The 25,038-nt window shown below is 35.4% G+C and overlaps 1 protein-coding gene across 4 annotated transcripts in view; it reads left to right on the top strand.

The window, feature by feature from the left end:
- The window catches only part of WASHC4 (WASH complex subunit 4), a 65,290-nt gene that overhangs the window by 5,625 nt on the left and 34,627 nt on the right, over nt 1–25,038 (top strand). For all 4 annotated transcript variants that reach the window (XM_032168825.2, XM_032168826.2, XM_058426062.1 and 1 more), the window contains exons 3-15: nt 1,207–1,260; nt 1,352–1,417; nt 2,172–2,217; nt 2,645–2,712; nt 5,427–5,509; nt 7,373–7,415; nt 7,973–8,076; nt 8,980–9,100; nt 12,860–12,983; nt 13,091–13,218; nt 13,972–14,132; nt 20,281–20,407; nt 24,355–24,480. In XM_032168825.2, the coding sequence (XP_032024716.1) occupies nt 1,207–1,260; nt 1,352–1,417; nt 2,172–2,217; nt 2,645–2,712; nt 5,427–5,509; nt 7,373–7,415; nt 7,973–8,076; nt 8,980–9,100; nt 12,860–12,983; nt 13,091–13,218; nt 13,972–14,132; nt 20,281–20,407; nt 24,355–24,480 (1,251 nt within the window). The remainder of the gene's footprint in view (nt 1–1,206; nt 1,261–1,351; nt 1,418–2,171; nt 2,218–2,644; nt 2,713–5,426; nt 5,510–7,372; nt 7,416–7,972; nt 8,077–8,979; nt 9,101–12,859; nt 12,984–13,090; nt 13,219–13,971; nt 14,133–20,280; nt 20,408–24,354; nt 24,481–25,038) is intronic.

The following is a 25,038-nucleotide window of genomic DNA, read 5'->3' as shown; positions in this document are numbered from 1 at the left end:
AGCGAGACTCCGTCTCAAAAAAAAAAAAAAAAAAAAATCTTCCCCCCAAATTTGTAATTGTCTCTTTTTGTTCTTCAACACTTCTATGAGAATCATTGTATGTAAGTTATAGGAACTCTACTAGGAAACTGTCTTTCTCAACCTGTACTGTCTCTGAGGGTAATAAGTTTCATATATCTGTCACTTGCCATTAAGTAATACTTGTTGATTTTTTAAAGAGATGCTGTTGGGCTTTCTCACCGTTAAATAATACTTGTTGATTTTTTTAAAACTTGCTGTTGGGCTTTAAGGGCCTCTTCTAGATAGGATTATAAAATCTGTTTTTTGTCTCAACTCTCAGATTTTATAGAAAGGTGAAATTATCTCTTAGTTTTTATCTTCCCTTACAGAAGCTTTCTAATCTTTACAATCTTATTATCTGACAGACTCCATCTCCGCAGTTGCTCTCTTTGGAACCTCTGTTTAAGTTCTATTATTGGGCAGTTATTTTATTGTTTTTACTATACAAGGTTCTTAGTATTTTGGGAAAAACCACAAACTCAGATAAAATCTCTGTAAACAAAAATTACAACCTAATTTGAAAGGGTATATAATAACTTACTTGCATAAATAGTTAATTGTTAGTATGTAACCAGAAGGGAGATCTAAGATTTCACTTGATAAAGAGATCACATATAGTCAATGATCAGAAAGAGGTGGAAATTGAACGGGCTTTAGGAGTGAACTCCACATACTCTTTTAAGTATTTCTGAGCATGGATTTATACAAGAAAAGATATATTTTCTGTCTTGTTTCATTCTTAATTTATTTTGACCCTTTAGCTACAGTATCTTATTAAATTTGTGGCTGCATAGAAAATTCAAAAATGATGAGAGGTTTTTCCCCATGATCATAACTAATGGAGCTTAATAATGTTACCATTACCTTATTACCTTGCATTTTCTTATACTGCACTCATAATCAGCCACCTTATGCTCCATAGGACAACTAGAGTCATTGCAACATGATTGTATCATGTTGGGCCATTTCTTTCCTTATGTGTTGTCTAATGAGATTGTTTTAGATGAAGTAGTTGGTATGGTGCTAATGTTGAGTACAGGATCTAACACAAGTTTAAGTAGAATAAAGCTAGTCTCAATTTGTGTTTTTAAAATTTCGGTTATTTTTCAAATTAAAAAGAAATGTTCTTTTCCTTTGTTTCTGTAGCTTTTGCCTTATGAACAGTCTTCTCTTTTGGAACTCATAAAGACTGAAAACAAGGTACAGAATCCTAAATCTAAAAAATTATTTAAAAAATCTTTTAGTTATCTGTTACAATTTACTTTTTATTTTTTTTTACTCATGAAACTAGGTCTTAAACAAAGTCATCACTGTTTATGCTGCACTTTGTTGTGAAATCAAGAAATTAAAATATGAGGTAATTATTTGAATTCTTGTCTTAAACTTTAAAAACATCATTTAGAAGCAAGTATGTGTTTGTATATGTACAGTGTGCAATAAATATTTATTGAATGTTGAAGGAATTATTTATTTAACGTAATACTAATACGGACTACCATTCATTGAGTACTTAGTATATGTGAAACACCAGGCTAACACTGTAATCCTTGTAGTAACCCCAGGAGGTAGGTGAGACATTGATGAGGAAACTGAGGCTTAAAGAGAGTGTCACTTGCATAACATCTTACTGGTAGTCAACAGTTTGAATCTAGGTTTACAAACCTCCAGAGTTTGTGTTACCTGCCATATATACTGGCTATCTAGAGAAAACTGATTTTTTTTTCTTAAAATGCATTTAGTGTTGTGTTTCCTTACCCAAGAACCATTAAAAGTCTGGTAGAAGTTGACAAACTTCATATTTTATTCTCCTGCTTTTTGATACCATGTGGTTGCTCTTTATTTCCCATGAACTAATGGGAGGATGTGGGACAGTGAGGGTGGTCAGGTAAGATGAAGTAAAGGCTAAAGGAATCAAAATACAGCTTTGAGTATCAGTAATATTTTTGTTACTCTAAAGATGAATTGCTTTATAAACAGGTTTTGAATTTAAATGAATTTGTATGCAAATAATGTAGCTCTCTGTTTATTACTGAATATACAGATCTAAGAGAGCATACGAATTTGGAAACAAAACAACCTTTAAAATTATTTTAATTTTTTCTTAAAAACAGGCTGAAACTAAATTTTACAATGGTCTCTTGTTTTATGGAGAAGGAGGTAAGCTTAAAATTCAAAATTGTGATGCCTTTTTGATATTGAACAAAAAGTTAACAATTTTAGGACTACTGTGATTATATAATAGTGTGAGAAAAATAAGCATTCATATTATTTGTTGGTATGTTTGGTAAACAGGTAAAAAATCTGATGAAGCAGCAGCAAATTTGTGATATCTTTGTACTTTACAAAGTACTGTAGCTAGATGAGAATTTTCCTTGAATTCATTAAATAGTGAAGCAAATACTTCTAATTATTTGATTAATGATTGTCTGATTTTTCTCTTTGGTGTAAAAATTCTGTTTTCAATACTATGCAGAGTAAAAGATGTCCTAATGAAAAAAAAAAAAAAAACTTTTCCCCCTTTTTTGGTATTGATTGAATTTAAATTTAAAAAATGAAATATGCTTATTCATGTTGCCTTTTACAGCTACAGATGCCAGCATGGTGGAAGGTGATTGCCAAATTCAAATGGGGAGATTTATTTCATTCTTACAGGTAACTGATTTTTACTTTCTACTGAGGTTTTACTTTGAAAAGTTTGAGTAAATTACACAACACGTAAAAAGTTCTGAAACCTTCAAATACTAAAGATGTGTACTCTGAGGATAAGACACTTAATTAGCATTGAATTATAGTTTAGGAGATCATAACTCCTAAAAGATTTCCAAGTATTTTTAGAGGAAAAAGCTATCAAAGTAAGTTTCTCTGTATATATTCCTTTATGGACAACTTGTCACCATGCCTTTTAAAATAATTTAAACTTTCTACCCACTGGAAAAGATAAATTATATCAGGAAAAGTTGTTAACAGATAGGAGAGAATTAAGCTGTTACATGAGCAATGATGAAGTTGTTTAAAGCGGTAGCCCTCCATGCTTCTAACAGCTTGTTTCAGTTTAGATAGCTTCTCATCACTGCCAGTTTTAATGATTGTAGGTCCTTTGGTTTACTCTTATCAAAAGAATAAAATCGCTTCTATTTCCTTCTCTCTTTATGATACAAACAAATGCATGTACAATGTGAAAAAGCAAAAATTGAAGCTAAGGAAAAAATACCCATAGTCCCACCTCCCTTCTGGTTGTTGAGTACAAGATTTGATATATTTCATCAAATTAGGCATGCTAACATACTGTTCAAATCTTTCATATCTTTACTACTTTTTTTGGTCTAATGGATCTAATTGAGAGCATTTTGTTCATATTATGATATGTGTTATTTAGGGTCCTGTCTAGAAAACTCCATACAAGGTATTTCAAAAGATGTAGTTTGGAGGATACAAAGTAGCAGTTATGTAAGATGAGTAAGTCTAGAGATCTAATGTACAACATGAGGATTACAGGTAATAAAAGTACCATATATGGCATTCATGCTGAGTAGATTTTAGCTGTTTTTTGCCACAAAAAAAATGGGTTAGCTATGTGAGATGATGGATTTGCACTTCACTATAGTAACCTTTTTATTATCGGTATGTATCCCATAACATGTATACCTTAAATATACACAATAAAATGTATTTAAATAAGAAGAGAGGGGATTCAATATAGAGAATTGGTACCCAGGAGTTGGAGGACAAAGAAAATAGTGAGGTAGTCCAAAGGAAACAGATACCTCCTTTACATCCAGAGAACAAAAAGGATAAAGATTGGGATTGCCAGGATCTGGGAGCTTGGAGAAGCCCCATGAAACTGATGCCCATGCTGAGGCGGCACTGCCTAGCTGCTGCTGGCTTCTTTTCCAGCAAGGTGTCTAAAAAATGTAGTTGGTAAGGTCCCAGTAAATGGGGAAACTTTGCATTTTTCATCTTGAGGATATTTTATTCAGTGTGTACAAGTTTAGAATTGTTAATCATTCCTGTTAAATTGAATCTTTTATCGTCATTTGTGACCTTAGCTATGTTCATGATTATGTGTATATGAGTATGTATACGTATGTTACATGCATAGCAATTTACTATACTGATGCTAATCAAGTCTGTTGTGTCTGACAGTATAATAATAATGCTGCCTTGGCTCTGTTTTAGTTAACATTTTCTTGATTTATCTTTTTCCATTCTGGCAGCCTTTCAGTGTCATGTTTTAGTTGGGTTTATTTAAAACTACATATATCTAAATTTTGCTTTTTTAATGCAGTCTGACAATACCTGTTTTTTAATTGCTTAATTTATTCTGTTTCTAGGTCTATCTTATATAGTCTGTATGTATATCTGGGCTTGTTTCTGCCTTTTTACTTTGTTCTTTTGGTTTGTCCTGCATTTTCTCATCTTTGCTTTTATTAAACTTTTAGAAGTTTAATAGGACATGTAAAACTATTAACTATTTAAAAATAAAATGCGTTATGCATTTTCATTTTAAAAAATGCTTTACATCATTTTTAGATCTCACAGTTGCATAAAAATTCCATTTTTAAAATTCAACAAATGTGTTTTGTAAGCCTAGTATATGCTAGAAACTGTTATTGGTGCTGGTGATATAGCAATGCACAACACCAACAGAAATTCCTGTTCTCATAGAGCTTAAAATTTAGATCAGCAGTTTTAATTTGGTTTCAAATACTTCAGATACACATTGTTTCTACAGGTTTAAAAGTTGAGAGCTTCTGAAAATGGATTTTCAGGAAGTCTAGGATATGTTAGATAGGAGCTAATTATTTAATGACAAACATATCCCTAGGATAAGTGATACAACATTTCACTTGCTGTGTGCCAAGCCTACTTATACATATGATTACAGTTGATCAGTGTTTGAAGTTATTTTACAGTGACTTGTGGAAACCCCTTCTTGCCATAGTTGTGCTGTCTATACTGGCAGCTTTTGAGCTCCTTCATTCACTCAGATGTTTATTCATGTAATAGGGTAGAAATTTATTGAGAAGCAGTTGAGTGTTAGTCACTATGCTAGGCAGTGGATATTCAAAGAAGGAATGAGACAGCACCTATCATTTAGGAATTATATGAGTAACTACAATATTAGACTTGAAATAGTAGTATGAATGAAATGCAGTGGGAACAAAGAGATAGGAATGACCCTGGAATGCATGAGGTGAGTTAAGTATTGATTGCTTGAGGGGTGCTTGAACTTGTCTGGCTTTTGGTTAACTGGAGGCTTTATTGGAAAACTTTTGTTTTTGTTAGAGTTGTTACCATAAAATTCAGTAAAAAATGGTGAGATTTAAAAAGCAACTTTGTAATATATACCCACCTTGTCATTTCAGGAACTGTCTTGTTTTGTTACAAGGTGCTATGAAGTGGTGATGAACGTAGTCCACCAGTTGGCTGCCCTCTATATCAGTAACAAGTAATGGATCATATAAATATTTTTGCTTTTATAATAGAGATGTAGAAAATGTTCTTTCTAAAATTAATGACTTGAAATAGTTTTTCTTTCATTCAGCATTCTTTGAACACTTATGATATTTCAAACACTACTTGATGTGTATAATATGTAGGTTAGTAAGACCTTCCGCCATGGTGAGTCAACCCATTATCTGTCTGAATGAGAGTGTCTACAGAACAATCTGGAAGAAATTTGACCATATAGAAGAAGGCTAACATGGAATTAGTACATGTTCTGTGTTCTCTCTCTTTATTCCTTTCCTCTTTACACGAATGGTTGCCTGACTCTAATGGAGTCACTTGAGACTTTTCTTAGACTACAGAATCTTGAGGGATGGAGCTAGGGAATCTACATTGAAGAAATTTTGTGAGTAGTTCTAATGATCATAAATATACCCAGTAAAATATACCTTAAATATACACAGTAAAATTTATTTAAATTAAAAAAGAGGATTTAATATGGAGAATTGGTTACATGGGAGTTGGAGGGCTGAAAGGACAAAGAGAACCGTGAGTTCATCCAGAGGAAACAGATACCACCTCTCCATCCAGAAAACAGAAAGGAAAAGATTGAGGTTACCAGAATCTGGGAGCTTGGAGAAGAAGCCTCATGGAATTGGTGCTCATGCCACTGAGGAGGTGGTACTGCCTGGCTGCTGCTGGACCATTACCCTAAATCAAGAAAAACGATCACATTTTCGTAGAGCTCTTGCAGTTTTACCACAAAATAATATCTCACATTGGATTAGTTCTTTATACTTAAAATTTTTTTCCACACTTACAATCTAATTAATACAGTAACTTTGTTTAGCTCTATGTCTAGGGATTATTAATGATAAGGAGACAACTGAGACCTGGAAGAGATAACAAGAGTCCCTAGCAATTTTGGCACTCTTCTTTTGGTCACCAGCACATTCATTGTTCTTACTATGCCATGCTGCATATAAACTCTTTATACTGGAGTGTTAACTGTTTCTTATTCTCCCATTTTCCCCCCTCAGTTAGGTATTTATTTTATGTTCTGTCTTTTCACTGAAGCTCTCATGGCAGGAGAGAATGAGAGTATAGCTCCCCCACCCCCTGCAGTACCTGATGGGTAGTTCTAAGAAGACTCCCCCCCCCCCATCCTACCCCTGCCCTAGAAGGATGAAATTTATTTGAATTTTGTGTTTAAATTTAAAATATGCATTCTATCTTGTGGAATATCTATATGTGCTTTAATATTATAAGTACTATTTAAAACTTGTTGAGCAAAATGAGTAGGAGGTAGAAGAGAATTTTTCTTTGACTTTTGACTTTGGTATAATTCTAGTAGTATGCACTGTTTTTCAGTAGGGATGAGAATTCAAACAAACCCAACTGAAGAGAGGACTCATTCCTAAAGACCAGTTTGGATAGGATAATAAAAATTCTAGTTGGTAATTGAGAAATTCTAATAGTTTAGAAAGATATGAATACCACTTTTAATATTTCTCTACCTCTATCCCAAGATACATCATTTGGGTTTAAATGGGTAAGGTTATTCATAGGTCACCTATCATAGCCCTACCCATGAGTGGGATATAGGCAAGAATACTATTAGGTTGGTGCAAAAATTATTGCTGTTTTTGTATCGCAGTTACTTTTGCACCGTCCTAATAGTATGCACAAAGTAGTTCTCTTCTTGGGAAAGTGGACTTGATGCTCCTAAATTTTAAATGACTAGAGCCTTAATAAAGATAAATATTAAAATTCCAAGATCGTCTGCTCCTGTGTGTATTTGAAATAAGAATAAACTGTGACAAAAAGGAAAGTTTTTTTTAACTTGATTGTTGTTTTATTATAGGATTGCACCCAAAATTATAGAGACAACTGGAGTTCATTTTCAGGTAAAAGACATTTAGCTTGACCTGTAAAACTGTAATTTTTACTATATTTTACTTTGGAGTTTGTATGGTTGGAGAGTATGACACTCATAGCAACACTCTTAAAGGGGTGTGCATGTGTGTGTGTGTGTTTGCATTTGTTCTCTTTGATCTGTGAAGTTGATGAGTCATTACTGTGTGTGTGTGTGTGTGTTTGCATTTGTTCTCTTTGATCTGTGAAGTTGATGAGTCATTATTGACCATTATCAGTGTAACTTAGTTTTTCCCAGTAGTGCCCTAATGCAGATTCTCTAAATGATCTCTTTGGACAATGAAATAAATCTGCATTATTGCAATTAAGGATGAAATTTTGTTCATCTTAAAAAGAGAAAAGTGTTCTCTGTTTAAGACTAAAAGACTAATAGTCCTTTCTGAGGATCCAACCTGTAGCTGAATAAATTGATTTACCCACTGCTTTTACTAATTCAGTAATTAGCCCAAATGATTTTACTTTAAACGTCTACATGAGGCTTAACTTCTAACTAGTGACTAAATGATAATCATTAAAGGTTTTTTGACAGACTATGTATGAGCACTTGGGAGAACTGCTAACAGTTTTGCTCACCCTGGATGAAATTATTGATAATCATATCACACTGAAAGACCACTGGACTATGTACAAAAGGTACACCAATTAAAATATTTTAAAATGTTTCTTACTTTGGTTAATGTATTTGTGTTAGTAAAAAGTAAACAAATATAAATAATACAGTTTTTCTAAAAGACCTGGGGATTGATATTTAGAAGGAGCTCATATCAAATATTTTTATGAATACAGTAACTTCTTTCATTTCACATGAGTTTGTTGGGATGAGTATATCTATATAAAGCATCCTAATTCTTATAGTAGTAGAAAGTTAATTTGCCTAGCTTAGGACTCAGATTTATTTTTTTCCTTGGGTTCTATTTAGGTGACAGTTTTTTCTTCTTTTTCTTTGTTGAGATGGAGTCTCACTATGTTGCCAGGCTGGAGTGCAGTGGCGTGATCTCCACTCACTGTAACCTCTGCCTCCTGGGTTCAAGTGATTCTCCTACCTCAGCCTCCCAAGTAGCTGGGACTACAGGTGTGTGCCACCGTGCCCAGCTAATTTTTTATTTTTAGTAGAGACGGCATTTCATCACTGTGTTGGCCAGGACGGTCTCGATCTCTTGACCTCATGATCCGCCCAACTTGGCCTCCCAAAGTGCTGGGATTACAGGAGTGAGCCACCATGCCCAGCCCGACAGTTTTTCTTTTCTGAGCTTGGTTTTATTTTATTATATACCCTGATTTTTTTTTAGACCATGGCTTATTCATGTTCTAAGTACTTATTAAATGTCTGGTATGTACAGAGTATGAGGCATTTTGATTGAAGATGATGTTAAAAAGCGTAAGAAAATCTATTAGGATTGTTGTGTTCAAATTTTCAAATATGTGGAGCCAAACAAGAAATATAAACATAAAATTTTGACTTCCAGGAAAATTTTTAATTTTTAATTTAAGAATTTATTAGGTAGATTTAAGATGTTTCTCTTAATTTTCCACAAGGTTACTGAAATCTGTCCATCACAATCCTTCAAAATTTGGAATTCAGGAAGAAAAACTAAAGCCATTTGAAAAATTCTTGCTGAAGCTAGAAGGGCAATTACTGGATGGAATGATATTCCAGGTAAGTAGGTCTGTATCAGGCTGTAACAATTGGGCTCATATTAGACGACAAAGCTCAGAATTACAGTAGGACACTTTTATAATATACTATTGGATATATTTTTCTTTAAAAAGTGCTTTGGCTTAAAATTATTGTTAGAGTACTAAAGTATTTCTTTATCTAGTAGCCAACAAAATTAATAGTATATTACTTGTATTTGGAGTAAGAGTTTCAGAAAAATTATGTAAATGGATAAAAATATTTGAGGATTAACATCTAATCTTAGTAGTTAGGTATAGGCATATCTTGTTTTATTGCATTTTGCTTTATTGCATTTCCCAGGTAATTGCATTTTCTACAAATTAAAGGTTTGTGGTAATCCTGCATCAAGCAAGTCTTTCATCATCATTTTTCCAACAGCATGTGTTCACTTTGTCTCTGTGTCACATTTTGGTAATTCTTGTAATATTTTAAACTTTTTCATTATTATTATAGCTGTTATGGTGATCAGTGGTTTCTGATGTTACTATTGTAATTGTTCTGGGGTGCTACAAGTAGTGCCCCTGTAAGATGATGAACTTAATCGATAAATGTTGTGTGTGTTTTGACTGCTTTATCAACTGGCTGGCTGTTGTCCCATCTTTCTCCCTCTCTTCAAGCCTTTTTATTCCCTGAGACACAACCATATTGAAATTAGGCCAATTAATAGCCCTACAGTGGCCTCTAAGTGTTCAAATGAAGAGTTTCATGTCTCTTAATCAAAAGCTAGACATGGTTAAGCTTAGCAAGGAAGTCATATCAAAAGTAGAGATAGGGCCGGGTGCGGTGGCTCATGCCTGTAATCCCAGCACTTTGGGAGGCGGAGCGGGCAGATCATGTGAGGTCAGGAGTTTGAGACCAGCCTGGCCAAGAAGGTGAAATCCTCTCTCTACTAAAAATGCAAAAATTAGTAAGGTGTTACGGCAGGCACTTGCAATCCCAGCTACTCGGGAAGCTGAGGCAGGAGAATTGCTTGAACCCGGGAGGCAGAGGTTGCGGTGAGTCAACATCATGCCATTGCATGCCAGCTTGGGCGACAAGAGGGAGACTCCATCTTTGGCGGGGTGGGGAAAGCAGAGATAGGCTGAAAGGCCTCTTTCTGTGAATAGTTAGTCAACGTGTGAATGCAAAGGAAAAGTTTTGAAGGAAATTAAAAGTGCTGTGAACACACAGATGATAAGAAAGCGGAACAGCATTACTGCTCATATGGAGAAAGTTTTGTTGGATCGAATTGAAAATCAAACCAGCCACAACATTAGTTTAAGCCAAAGCCTAATCCAGAGCAAGGCCGTAACTCTCTTTAATTCTCTGAAGGCTGAGAGGTGGGGAAGCTGCAGAAGAAAAATTTGAAGCTAGCACAGGTTGGTTTATGAGGTTTAAGGAAAGAAGCTGTCTCCATAACATAAAAGTGCAAAAGTAGCAAGTGCTCATGTAGAAGCCAGTAAGCTATCCAGAAGATCTGGCTGAAATCACTGATAGAGGTGGCCACACTTAGCAACAGATTTTTCAGTGTAGATATAACAGCCTTCTATTGGAAGATGCCATCTACATCTTTCGTAGAGGAAAAGCCAGTGCCTGACTTCAAAGAAAGCCAGTGCCCATTTGCCATTCTGAAAATCTTAAGGCCCTTAAAAATTATATTACTCTACTCTGCCTGTTCTCTATAAGTAGAACGACAAAGCCTGATGACAGCATATCAACATTGAGGCAAGACCCTTGGCCAGCAAAAAGATGATCGCTCACTGAAGGCTCAAATGTTACCATTTTTAGCAATACAGTTATTTTTTAATTAATGTACTTTTTCTTAGACATAATGCTATTACATACTTAATATTATCGACTACAGTATAGTGTAAATATAACTTTTTTTTTTTTTTTTTTTTTTGAGATGGAGTTTCACTCTTGTTGCCCAGGCCAGAGTGCAGTGGAGCGATCTTGGCTCACCACAACCTCTGCCTCACAGGTTCAGGCAATTCTCCTGCTTCAGCCTCCTGAGTAGCTGGGATTACAGGCATGTGCCACCATGCCCAGCTAATTTTGTATTTTTAGTAGAGATGGGGTTTCTCCATGTTGGTCAGGCTGGTCTCGAACTCCCGACCTCGGGTGATCCGCCCACCTCGGAAATTGGTGTCACTCATGTTATTGTGCTGGTTGGGAACTGAACTCATGGTTTCTGTGAGGTGTGCCTGTATTGTGTTTGCTGTTAACCTCTAGGTTTAGGGTTTTTTTTGGTTTTGTTTTTGTTTTTGAGATGAAGTCTCGCCCTGTCACCTAGGCTGGAGTGCAGTGGCGCAATCTTTGTTCACTGCAACCTCCGCCTCCCGGGTTCAAATGATTCTCTTGCCTCAGTCTCCTGAGTAGCTGGGATTACAGGCGCCCACCACTGCAGTCAGCTAATTTTTGTATTTTTAGTAGAGACGAGGTTTCACCATGTTGGCCAGGCTGGTCTCGAACTCCTGACCTTGTGATCTGCCCACCTCAACCTCCCAAAGTGCTGGGATTACAGGCATGAGCCACCATGCCCGGCCAGGTTTAGGTTTTTAAGACAACCCTTAAGTCTGTTTAATTCTTCCTAGGCCCAGGGAATATAATTTGGGTTTGCACAGTCCAGTATGGTAGCTTCTAACTACATGTGGTTATTTAAATGTAAATAAATTAAAATGAAATACAAAATTCACTTTTTTACTCACACCAGCCACATTTCAAGTCCTTAATAGCCACATATAGTTAATGGCTAGTTATATCAGACAGCACAGATGTAGAATATTTCTATCATCACAGAAAGTTCTGTTGGACAGCGCTGCTTTGAGCAGGTTCCACTAGAAATTGCATTATATTCCATTTATAATATACTTCAAGGTTACCTCTAGTTTATGTTTTACATGATCACAGTTTTTAACCGATTGATCTCAACTCTTGTTTACAGTTGACCCTTTGAACAACATGGGTTTGAAGTGTGCACGGGTCCACTTATATACAGATTGTTTTCAATAAATGTATTAGAAAATTTTTTGAACATCAGCAACATTTTGAAAAAAACTTGCAGACAAATGGCATAGCCTAGAAATATTAAAAAAAAACTTGAGGAAAAGTTAGGTATGTCATGAATGCATAAAATATATGCAGATACTAATTATGTGTTAATTGACTTATCCATAAGGCTTTTGGTCAACAGTGTGCTATTACTAGTTAAGTTTTTGGGTAGACAAAAGTTATATGAAGATTTTTGATTGCACGAGGGTCAGTGTCCCTAACTTTATGTTGTTGAAGAGTCAACTATATATCAATTTAAATGTTAGTTCATTAGGTTAAGAAGATAATTTTTTTGTTATTGATTCTTTTTCCAGGAGACATTTCTATACATGCTATAATAAAGTGCTAGGAAAGTAATTGTAAGGAGAAAACATAAACTCTTCTCTTAAAAGTGCAAAGTAAAATAAAAAATATGCTTTATCTTCTATACATCTCTGAACATCGTGTATATCTCTTCATACAGGATTATAGATTTGGATTCAATTTTATTACTTTCACATAACTCGTACCCAAATATATAAATACATATATGTTTTTCATTCACAAAGATCTAAATATTAGATTAGATTAAGAACCTGAGCTTTAGTTTTAGTAAAATTTAAATGACGAATATAGAAATTTATCATACACTATATTGTGTATGATATTTAAATGTTTAATCATTTATTATTGAGAGTCTGAATTTCTCTTTCAATGTTTCCTATCTAGGCCTGTATAGAACAACAATTTGATTCTCTCAATGGAGGAGTATCTGTGTCAAAAAATAGTACTTTTGCTGAGGAATTTGCACACAGTATTCGGTCAATTTTTGCAAACGTAGAAGCCAAACTTGGTAATGTAAATCGCATTTTTTGGTTTTTGTTTATAAAATTTGCATTTCCTTAAAAGCATAATTGAAGTATATTTGTTCTGCTTTCTCTTATGTTATTGATTTGTAAGGAGAACCTTCTGAAATTGATCAGAGAGACAAGTATGTTGGAATTTGTGGGCTCTTTGTATTGCACTTTCAGATTTTTCGAACTATTGATAAAAAGTTTTATAAGTCTTTATTGGACATTTGTAAGAAGGTAAGAACTTGAAACTTATTTTTCAATTTGAGTAGATTAAAAAGATTGCAGATAAAACTAAATATTTTAAAATGCATTTTATTCCTGTTTACAAAAATAATTTAAAAGTATTCACTTGTAAAATTCAAGTATTCCAGAAATAAGTAACTTAGTGAATAAAAATACGTCATATTTCTACATCATATTACTACATATTGGTAGATGGTGTTCAGATTTGTTCCTGTACAACTTCTTTTAGTGCTGCTAATACTACTTTTTTCTTTTCCTTTTCTTTGCCACTGATTTTCATTACTGAAGATGAAGAAATTTAAAATTATTTCTTTCTATGTCTGCTATTTTCATAATGTGGTATCTGATTTCAAAATTGAAAGATTAGTTTGTGTGTAACATCAAGTGATAGTAACTGTGATAACCCAGCCAATTTTTTTTAAAACTTACATACTTATATAGAATGAAACTAAAGGACATGAAGATTCAAGTTTCTATTGTTGCATTTTTTCATCTGACAGTCCATGAGAGGGTGTTTTGTGTGTGTGTTGTTTAACACTCAGGTGAATAAAATTGTCGTGCTCAACACCAGATGTAGAAATGCCTTAACTCTGCCACAGTGAAAGATATTTGTCTCATAATATATTAATAAGTATTTTTTGTGGTTATTTTTTCTTGAAATCAGTTGTCTTCCATATGTATTATAGAACTTTTAAACAGCTTGTTTAGCCTGCATTTAATGATTTTTCCCCTTTTCTGTTTCAGGTACCAGCCATCACTCTAACTGCTAATATTATTTGGTTTCCTGATAATTTTTTGATCCAGAAAATACCAGCAGCTGCCAAACTTCTAGACAGAAAAAGTCTTCAAGCCATTAAAATACACAGGGATACTTTTCTACAACAGAAAGCTCAATCCCTTACCAAGTAGGTTTTATAAAACAAGTATAATGAAAATATTTAGATATCCTTTATTTTCAAATAGTATACTAACTCTTAATGTATAGTATCATTTGAATTAGAAGATTAGATAATTAAGGGTCAGGCAATCTCTAGGATATTTGTTTTCTAGAAGTTTTTTGTAAAGAATATTTTACACTGAAAGTCAATTTAAGATGTAGACAGATTATACTTTATGGATATAAATGCGTACATACATAGTTTTTATCATCTGTGTTAAATATTTTTTGTCCAAATGAAGTGAAGTCTCAGATTTTGTTGCAATAGATATCATTTGATGACATTAAAAATATTGTGTGTCCATGGTGATTTTGGGAGAGGTTGAGTTTTTCTTGATGTGCTTCCTTTTTCCCCCTTATTTTTATTTTTATGAAAATAATATATGCATGTATATAAAACATCAAAAAGTGCTAAAGCTTAAAGGGAAAGATAATTCTTCCCAATTCCTTCCTGTATTTCAGTCTTGCTCTCCAAAGGCACACTTTTAACTCTTTGTTTCTTCTGATATTTACATCCTTATTTTTTGTTTATCTTATTGTGTAAATTTTCAAATATACATAAAGTAGGGAAAATAGTATAAAGAGCCCCTACGCTCCCATCACCCAGCTTCAACAATTAATTTATTGCACATTCTTTCTTGAGTACATGGTTAAAATCACATGTTAACTTGGATAAAGCTTTTGAGTGAAATGACATAGGACTCTGCCGCTGGCCCCATGCTGGTGACAGATAATTTTGTTTGTGATATGGCTAAAGATGTAATGGGGATACTTATCCACTTTCTGTTGATTTTGACTATCAAAGGGAAGTTGGATCATTACTATACATTGGGGGAAGGAAGAGCATGTCATTTTTAGTACTGCCATGTCCTCTGATTAAAGTGGAAAACTACAACCGATTTAGGCAGGTCTACTCATTTCAGAACTCTAGTAGATATCCTAAGTCAGGATTGAAGAGGGATAAAAACAAATGTTTAGATTTAGATTAAAGAGCTGAATTAAGTAATATAAGATACATACAGAGATTTATCTTTCCATTTGAGTAGCAGTAAGTGGGGAAAAATGTGGGTATTTTAGTTCTTAGAATGTTGATATTTTGTAACAGTGTGATGCAGTTACTCAAAATGCCAATATATACTTAGCTTACATTAATAACTGTAATACCCACGTTGTGGAAACTAGTTATAGTACAGGTTGAGTATCCCTAATTGAAATGCTCCAATACTGGAAACTTTTTGAGTGCCATCATAATGCCCAATGGAAAAGTTTATTGGAGCATTTTGGATTTCAGATTAGAGATACTGAACTGTTAAGTATATAATGCAGATATTCCAAGATCTGAAACACTTCTGGTCCCAACCATTTTGGATGAGGGGTATTTATCATGTATCTAGGTCATGGGAATTGATAGTTCCATTAAATTCCGTTATTATTATTATTATTATTATTATTATTTATTTATTTTTTTTTTGAGACCAAGTCTTGCTCTGTTGCCCAGGCTGGAGTGCAGTGGTGTTATCTTGGCTCACTGTAACCTCTGCCTCCCAGATTCAAGCAGTTTTCCTGCCTCAGCTCCCGAGTAGCTGGGACTATAGGTGCCTACCACCATGCCCAGCTAAATTTTTTTTTTTTGAGACGGAGTCTCCCTCTGTCGCCCAGGCTGGAGTGCAGTGGTGTGATCTCGGCTCACTGCAACCTCCGCCTCCTGAGTTCAAGTGATTCTCCTGCCTCAGCCTCCCGAGTAGCTGGGATTACAGGCACCTACCACCACGCCCGGCTAATTTTTGTATTTTTAGTAGAGACAGGGTTTCACCATGTTGGTCAGGCTGGTCTTGAACTCCTGACCTTGTGATCTGCCTGCTTCAGCCTCCCAAACTGCTGGGATTACATTCGTGAGCCACCGCGCCCATGCCTGGCTAATTTTTGTATTTTTAGTAGAGACGGGATTTCATTATGTTGGCCAGGCTGGTCTTGAACTCCTGACCTCAGGTGATCTGCCCACCTTGGCCTTCCAAAGTGCTGGGATTATAGGCATGAGCCACCACACCCAGCCTCTTTTTAAAACTTTTTTTTATTTTTTATTTTTAAACTTTTAAGTTCAGGGTACAAGTGCAGGTTTGTTACATAGGTAACCATGTATCATGGGGGTTTGTTGTGCAGATTACTTCATAACCCAGGTATATTCCATGGAATTTTTATTGGTCAGATCATAGCTGGTGTTTGGTGGTGCCATGTTTTGAGAGGGTCACAAACTGCAGCATCCCTAGATGCACCTGATCAAGATGTCAGAAGGTCTGAGAACCATGCCTTCTTGTTTATCTTCTCTTTGTTAGTGTCTGTATAGTTTGGCCTTTAAAAGAGAAATCTGTGGAATGATGTGGTGGGTTTCTTTAAATATTTGAGGGGCATTCAGAATGAAGAGGGAACAGATTTGATCTCTGTGGCTTCAGTAGGCTAAACTAAAACCAAAAGGTGAAGATGACAGATAGTAATGATAATAATTGCCAACATCATGAAGCTCTCAACTCTATGGCAGGCATTATGCTAATAGCTTTAAACATATCATGTTCCATAAAGCACGTAACAGCCTTCCGGCAGAAAATAATAAATGTGACAACTAATGTTTATGGCGTGCTTACTGTACGCCAGTAGCTATTCCAGGAACTTCACACATACCTCCTTTAATGATCAGAAAATTGTATGAGGTAGATACTGTTGTTGCCATTTTGTAGATAAGAAAACCCTACAGAGATTAAACTTGCCCAAGTTTATACAACTAGTAGGTGGCAGATGCAGGCAGTTCAACTCTACAGCCCAGGCTATTAACTACTACTCTAAACTATTTTTATCCCATTTTTAGATAAAATGAGGCTTAGAGAAATGAACTTTGCCAGGTCACACAGCTAAGTACATGTCAGAGAGGGCATTCAAACCAGTGCCAGTCCCATTCTAGTGCCTCTGCAGCAGGTAGCGTTGTGTAGGCTGCTCTGTAGTCTCCTTCACTAAAGCTGTGTAGGCAGAATATAGATAACTGTCAGTCCAAGATCTGTGGGAAGTGAGTCTTACTAAGTGGACAGTTAAATAAGTTGACTTTCAAAGACTTATCACATGATGAGATTTTGTTTCTAAATTCTTTACTACAGAGCTCCATGAAGATGAAGGGCACAGTTATCTTTTTCATCTCTTTGCAGTTATGTCAAGGAAACCTAAAATTCACTCCACTAAAGTGAAACTCAGGAGAGGGATGATGTGATCAGCATGGGCTTTGTCCTGACATTTTAGAGAAAGTTGAGGGGGTGTCTTAAGAGGTGTTCCAAGGTCAGGCTTCAGAGTTTACGTAAGTGAGTAGGGAGCCGTGGAGAGCAATGAGCAACAGTTTTCCTGCCCCCACACTATACACCAACCCCAAGTGGCCAGTGTCCCAGCTGCCTCCTTGACTGGGGTCCAAGGTTTGTGGATTTTTGCATTTTGCTTTTGATTCACAACCACTTTAACACTGGAAAATACTGCCTTTAGAGGATAGAGGTCTGAATCTTTGTTTCAGCCCCTCATGTTGACATATAGGCGTTGACACTGTTTAGTGCTTTATGTTGGGGCAGGAGATTTGTTTTTTTACCTTGGTATTTTTCCTGTTTGTGCTTTGAAATGCAATGGACAATCCAATAGGACACTTGGCGATTTTTGTACTCTTTGTCAGTTAACTTGCTTTTTAAAACTTGAAGCAATTTCATTTTTATGTATTTATAAGAGGTAAAGATCATCTGTCATCTGGATGTGATGACAGAGTGATGGGCAGAAGTGACATAAAAGCCTCTGCATTATCCTATAGTCTTACCTAAAGCTGGCTGAATGCCGATCACTGTGTATTATTGCCTTCTTCATAGTGTTGTTGACACAGTTGCTCATCAGGGAGACTTCCATAGTCTAGCCTAGGTCTCCTGCTGTGGTCCTTGCTTATGACGTTTCTGTTCTCTGCTGTACATGGGATTCCTGCTGAGTCTTGATCACAACCTCCTCCTCAAAAGTGAAGGTGTTGCTCTAGGACCGTGCTCTCTGTTTTTAAAAAAGGACCAGGCTTTTAAAAAAGGAATCATTCATAAGTCAAACAATATGTTTCAGCACCATTCTAAGCAAAGCCACAAAGTACGACTATTTGTGTTTTTTGTCTAATGGAATTATGGCTTTCTTTTAACCGGTTTTCTCAGATTTTGTGCTAGGGTTTCACCTCCCTGAGTCACATTTATTAGAGATTTTGACAGGATCCTTCTTTAGATTGAACTCTGGAGATTGACAGATTGCCCAGCAATATGGCTAGCCACTGACCTCAGTGTGGGATTCTAAACGTAATTGAGTGTCTTCAGTTCCTTGCCCTGAAGAGCTATCCTCTAGCTGATTCTGACCTGTAAGAATGAGACATTTCTTTACCTTGTGTAGCTAAAGAAGATTTTTAAAAAGTTAGTAGTGTCTGATTCCATAAAGGAGAATTGCCCATTTTTGCATACTAAGTTTTTGTTTGTTGTTTTTGAGACAGAGTCTCATTCTGTCGCCCAGGCTGGAGTGCAGTGGCATGATCTTGGCTCACTGCAACCTCTTCTGCCTCCCGGGTTTAAGCAGTTCTCTTGCCTCAGCCTCCAGAGTAGCTGGGACTACAAGCATGCACCACCACGCCCAGCTAATTTTTGTATTTTTAGTAGAGGCGGTGTTTCACCATGTTGGCGAGGCTGGTCACGAACTCCTGACCTCAGGCAATCTGCCTGCCTCGGCCTCCCGAAGTGCTGATGTTACAGGTGTGAGCCACCGTGCCCGGCCACATACTAAGTTTTTTTAAGAATATTATAGCTTAAACAGCTTGTGAATGTAAAGAGGTTCCCATCTGGAATGAGACTGAGTTGGGAAACATTGATGGAGTGATTTAGTATTTGTAATCATCCTGAATAGTAGAGAGAATTACATTTTGTGTTGCTCTAGTCTTTCTGGGAGGCGAAAGCTTCCTTGGATGGGAACTTGAATCTTGGCTGAACTTATGATCTTGGTGCCTACTTAACTTCTCCGTGTAGCAGTTTCTTGTTCTGTGTGGAGGTTGTAGTACCTGCTTCATAAAGTTAATGTGAGGGTTGAAAGAGGTAGTGTGTGTGTGTGTGTGTGTGTGTGTGTGTGTGTGTGTAAAGTGCTTGGAACGGTAGCTGTCATGTAGTAAGCATTCAATAACTATTAGCTTTTATATTCCAATTCTGACCACCTCCACTGTTCCTATTCTGGTTCAAGCTGTCATCCTCTTTCTTCTGCATTATTACGGTAGCTTTCTAGGTGGTTTTCCTGCTTTTACCATTGCCCCCTCTGTAGTTTATTTTCAACTCATCAGATCCTCTTAAAACTAAACTTAGATCAAGTTACTTTGCTCAGATCCTCTAGTGGCTTTCTGTCTCTCTCAGAGTCAAAATCCCTGCTCCTTGCAAGGCCTTCCACAAATCCCTTCCCCATCTCACCTTTCTAGTCCCTCACTCCCTCCCTCTGTATCTCGCTGATCTAATCCCTGCTCACAGTGCTTCAGGTATACTGACTTTTTTGTTATTACCTGAACAAGCCAGACACATTCCAAATGTCTTAGGATTTTGTGTTTGTCATTCACTTTTCTACACTTCTTCTATATTTGCATGAATTACTTATTCATCTGCTTCAAACTTTGGCCCCAGATCACCTACTCAATGAGCCTACTTTGATCACTCTATATAAAATTGTACCTCCACCCCAGTCCTTACCTTTTTCCCCTGCTTTTATTTCTTCTGTAGTATGTATCTTTTAATTAATTTAAAATTTTACTTATTGATTGCATTATTATACAGCTCTCCTTTCTAGAATGTAAGCATCATGGGAGCAGGGATTTGTATTCGTTTTATTTACTGCTGATTTCACTGTTGTGTTCTCAGTACCTGTACTGAGAAACAGTGCCTGGCATGTTTGTTGAATGAGTAAATTATATATGTCTATATAATATTTATCTTTTGAAAACCAGAAAGATGAAATGACTGCTGCAGGGAAATAATGTGCTCCAATCAATATCAAGAAATGGAAGTAAATTTTCTTTGCCGAGTAACCCCAATCTTTTCCTTTGTTAGAGATGTACAGTCTTACTACGTCTTTGTGAGCTCATGGATGATGAAAATGGAATCTATTTTATCTAAAGAGCAGAGAATGGATAAATTTGCTGAAGATCTCACCAATAGATGTAATGTTTTTATACAGGTAGTTGCATCTTATAATATTTCGGGGAATCATTTTTTTGTTAATCTGACTTACAGAAGTTAAACTGAAAAAACTGAACAAAGGGTAGAGTATGTTTTTGTTTATTAAAACAAATTGATTTGGTTATGTTGGGATCTGTGTGACTTACTAATTTAAATTTTCTAACAACCCATCCAAAGCTCTATATTCCTTCAAAACTTGACTATTTAGCTGTATCCTAGAAGTTTTGATATGTTGTATTTTTACTATCATTTCAAACTATTTTAAAATTTTTATTATAACTGTGGGCTTTTTGAAAGATTTCCTTATTTTGAAATGTATGAGAATTTTCTAGTTATTTTATTATTGAGTTGTAGCAATAATTAAATAATTTTAGTATTTTGAAATTTGCTTTATGGCCTAGCCTATGGCCAACTTTGGTAAACATTTCACGTCCACTTGAAAAGAATGTATAATTTGTATTTGTCAGTTGTAGCATTTTGTATATGACAAGAGGGTCATATTTGTTAATGATATTGTCTGTGTATTTCAGATACTGGGAGTCGTGTTAGAATTTCCCACTATTATTGTGGATTTGTCTGTTTATCCTTGTTCTGTAGTTTTTGTTTTGTGTATTTTGAGGCTAAGTATATGTTTAGAATTGTTCTATCTTCCTAGTAAATTAGACCTTTTCTTGTTAAAAAATTATCCTTGTTATCTCTAGTAATGCTTTTTGTTGTAGGTCTCTTTTGTGTGATATTAACTATAACTGTTTTCTTTTAATTAATGTCTGCATGGTATTATCTTTTTTGATCCTTTCACTTGTGGCCTTTCTGGTTCCTTATCGTTAATGTGTGTCTTCTGTAAGTAGCATGTATTTTTCTCCTATCTGATAATCTTTGTTTTTTTTTATAGTATTATTTTTTCTATATGTCATTGTTGATATATTTGGTTTTAAACTACCACCTGACTAGTTGCTGTGTATTTGTCTCACCTGTTCTCTGTCCCTTTTCTTTTCCTCTCTTGTTCTTTTTTGGAGTATTTTTAATTTTATTTCTCCTCCATTAGTTTAATTCTATATTATTTTACTGTTCTTTTAGTGGTTACTTTAGACATTTTAAGATACATCGTTTACTCATTTAGCTCTAATATAAGTTAGTAGTTTTACCACTTTCCTGACAGTATAAGGATCTTAAGCAGCTTTAGTTCTATTTATCTCCTTCTCATCTTTTGTGCTGTTGTTGTGTACTTTGGGTTCCTCTGTATTTTAAACCTCACAAGGCATTATTATTGCTATTGTTGTTTTTATAGTCAGTGTTTATTTAGATTTACTCATATTTACCTGTTCTGTCGCTTTTTATTCTTCCTGTATCTTTTAATTTTCATCTTTCTACTTGGAGAATACCTGCTAGTATTTCATTAATACAAGTCCCTGTTGATGAATTATAATAGTTTTTGGTCTGAATATGTCTTCATTTCAGTCATTTTGCTGTGTTAGAATTCTAGGTTGGTCGGGTTTTTTTTTCTTCTAGCTTTTAAAGGTGTCATTTTATGGTCTTCTGGCTTCCTTTGTTTTTGTTAAGAAGTCAACTGTAGGTTTGTTGCTTCTAAAATATGTATCTTTCTTTACTTTTTGGCTTTTAGCAGTGTTCCTACAGTGCCCCTAGGTGTGGTTTTCTTTGTGTGTTTATGCTACTTTAGGGTCAGTAGAGCTTCTTGAATTCATGGAATATTCTTTACCATTAACTCTTCAAGCATTATTTCTTTTCTGTTTCCTCGTTTCTAATTCTCTCTTCATCTGTCTCTAATCTGCTGTTAAATTCATCTACTGAGTTTTAAATTTTAATAATTTTACTTTTCAGTTGGCTTTTATAGTTTACAGTTCTCTTCTGAGATACTTGATTTTGTGTTTTATTTTCTTCAACACGTTCAGCTTATTTTGAAGCACATGTCTAATAATTTCATTATTTGGATATTTCTCTTATCTGTTGTTTCTCTTGTTTTTGTACATCTCTTACCTTTTATATACCCAGTTATTTTTTATAGAGTGCCACACATTGTATATGAAAAGCTGTAGACATAATTTGAGGATCTGGATATTTTCTTCCTCCAGAAGGGATTTGTATTTGTGTTTGTATTTGCTTTTGTACACAGCTAGTCTAGGACGGTTAGCAACCCAGGTTATATCAGTCTAGTAGGTTGATCAAGATGATTTGAAGCGGGATTTTGATCCTGTGATGGTTGTTTAATTCACCATTGCTTTTTGGGGGGTTATCCTTCAGGATGCCAACTCAGAACTTAGGTGGTTTACGAAAACCAGCTCCGATGAGCCCCGAGCTCCTATTTTTATCTCCCTTCCTTGTGAGATGTTGTTGAGTTATGTTTGGCTTTTGTCTTTAAGGCAGATGATTTAAGAGAAAGCAACTCTGAATGCCAGGTTCACTTCTCTAAGTTTCTGTCTTCTAGATCTTATTTTTTTGAATCCTCTTTGATGCCTTATGAGACATTTTGAAACCGTTTTGCCCAGATTTTCTAGTTGTTCTTAGTGGGAAGGCTGGTCTAAATTATTTATTCTACCATTAACTAATACAGACTCCAGACTACCCTCTCCCTCACAATTTAGATTTCAAAATACATCCCTTCACAAATTAATGGTTATCTGGGAATGAGCTAATATGGGCCCTGGAGTTCTGTACTTCAAGTACCTCTAAAAAAGGGAAGCCTCCTTTTTCTGCCTGACTTACTGTTAGGTTTTTGCTGTTCTTTGTTTGTGCTTTTTAATTTTTCCCAGGGCTGCACCAGGGTAGGGTCTGATGTAATAGTCCTGTAGGTAAGACTGTGGCTCTTTCTGCATGTATGTGCCAAGCTTTGGTCTTACGGTCGCCTTTCTTAGGATGCTATCCTCTCTTTGATGTTTTCATTTTCTTAATTTAGCATGTCTCTTCGCCACAGAGAAACTTTGTGTGTGGTTCAGAGGAACTCCTACTTTGTGCTGAGTATCATTCCTTTAGTGAGCTGCTTTCCGATGGGAGAATACTTTCTTTCACATGTGGTGGGACAGGTGCAAAAGGTTGCATATATCTTCTGCCCCACCACCTTAATGTATCTACAATAACATAGTTAAGGTTCCTTGCTGAACTGTACATGTGTCTCTTTTGGGAACTTTATAGACCCAAAGAATCTCCATCATTATCTTTGTGTTTTTCTGTGTGTCCCTTTTGGGTTTAAATGAAAAAGCGTTTGAGAAGTAATATCCCTTTTTTCCTGTTTTCTTCTTCCACCGTTTTCACCGAGTTCAATACCTTTAAAAGAATTTTAACACCTCACAAGACCTGGCTTCCTTCATGAATAGAGAAGGGATGGAGAATCTGTTCTCACTGGGCTGGAAGGAGAGAAAGCCTAATTAGCACCAAACTAGGCAAGGATGAGATAGCAGATGGACTATGGGGATTGGTCTAGATGAATAGGAAAGGGGGACTTGGCTTGGAACTCAGAAATTTCTGTGCCTATCTGTATTGACTGAAGAACAGCTCTCTTTCTCCTTATTTTTCAATTTGTGACTCCTTAGAGTCCTGGCAACAGATCTGGCAACAGATAGGAGTCTTTATTCTCTTCCCTGGCAGGTAAGATAAGGATGAATAGATACCTTTCTAACATCCAAATTGTTTCACTCAAAACTTTTTTAAGGGAAAGATTCTTAAGCTGTAATTATACACTATTATTTTGACAGTACAAAACTTCTGGTATGTGACAGGATAAATAAACGGTTAGGGCTTCTTTGGAACTTAACCACCATGTATAACATTGTCTCTGTGAGGAAGAGTATTTCCAAATCTTAAGAGTTGGCTTTAAAATGAACTTTAGAAACATTAATTATTGGTAAGTTGAGGAATAACTGCTGTTAAATAGGTAACGAAATCTTGAAGAAAATCCTTCCTTGTGATTATAATCAATATTTTCCTTTGCAGGGCTTCTTGTATGCATATAGTATTAGTACCATTATTAAAACCACAATGAATCTCTACATGTCCATGCAAAAGCCAATGACCAAAACCTCAGTTAAGGCATTGTGCAGGCTTGTTGAACTTCTCAAGGTAGGTTTTAGATTATTTTACTTCGCCATCATAATTGAGAAATGACCCAGGCTTAAATTAGGACAATCTTGTAAGATTTGACTACATGATTATATGAGAACAGAAAATTGTGAGAAAGTACTTCTCTCTCAGTTGAATAAAGGAACTAGCCATTTAAATAAATTTCTGAGTAACTACTTATGACTGGTCATTATATTTAAGCTTTATTAAATAAAGTTAATATATCCAGTTCACACAGTAAAAAAAAAAAGTTAATATAGTGAGAGAGAAAGAAAGAATATGGAAAAGTTAACTTTAATATTATCAGTAAAGCTTTACTCATGGAAGTTTTAAAAAGGTTGCATGAGTTAAAAAAAAAAAAAAACTTGCCTACCGTTGTCCATTATAGTGTTTACATGCATATGAGGTTAGTTAACATAAGTCTATTTATTTTATAATTTAGATGAAATGCTGTAATCTTGTGATTTGAACAGTAGAGTACTTATAGAGATGGTCAAATGAATTAAGAATTACAGTGCACTTATGCAAGTATGGTAACGTGTTTCTTAGCTTACTTCT

The sequence above is a fragment of the Hylobates moloch genome, unplaced genomic scaffold (genome assembly GCF_009828535.3).
Source record: "Hylobates moloch isolate HMO894 unplaced genomic scaffold, HMol_V3 SCAFFOLD_12, whole genome shotgun sequence".
NCBI lineage: Eukaryota > Metazoa > Chordata > Mammalia > Primates > Hylobatidae > Hylobates > Hylobates moloch.
The sequence above is the reverse complement of the archived record's forward strand: the minus strand, read 5'-3'. Positions and strand labels throughout refer to the sequence as shown.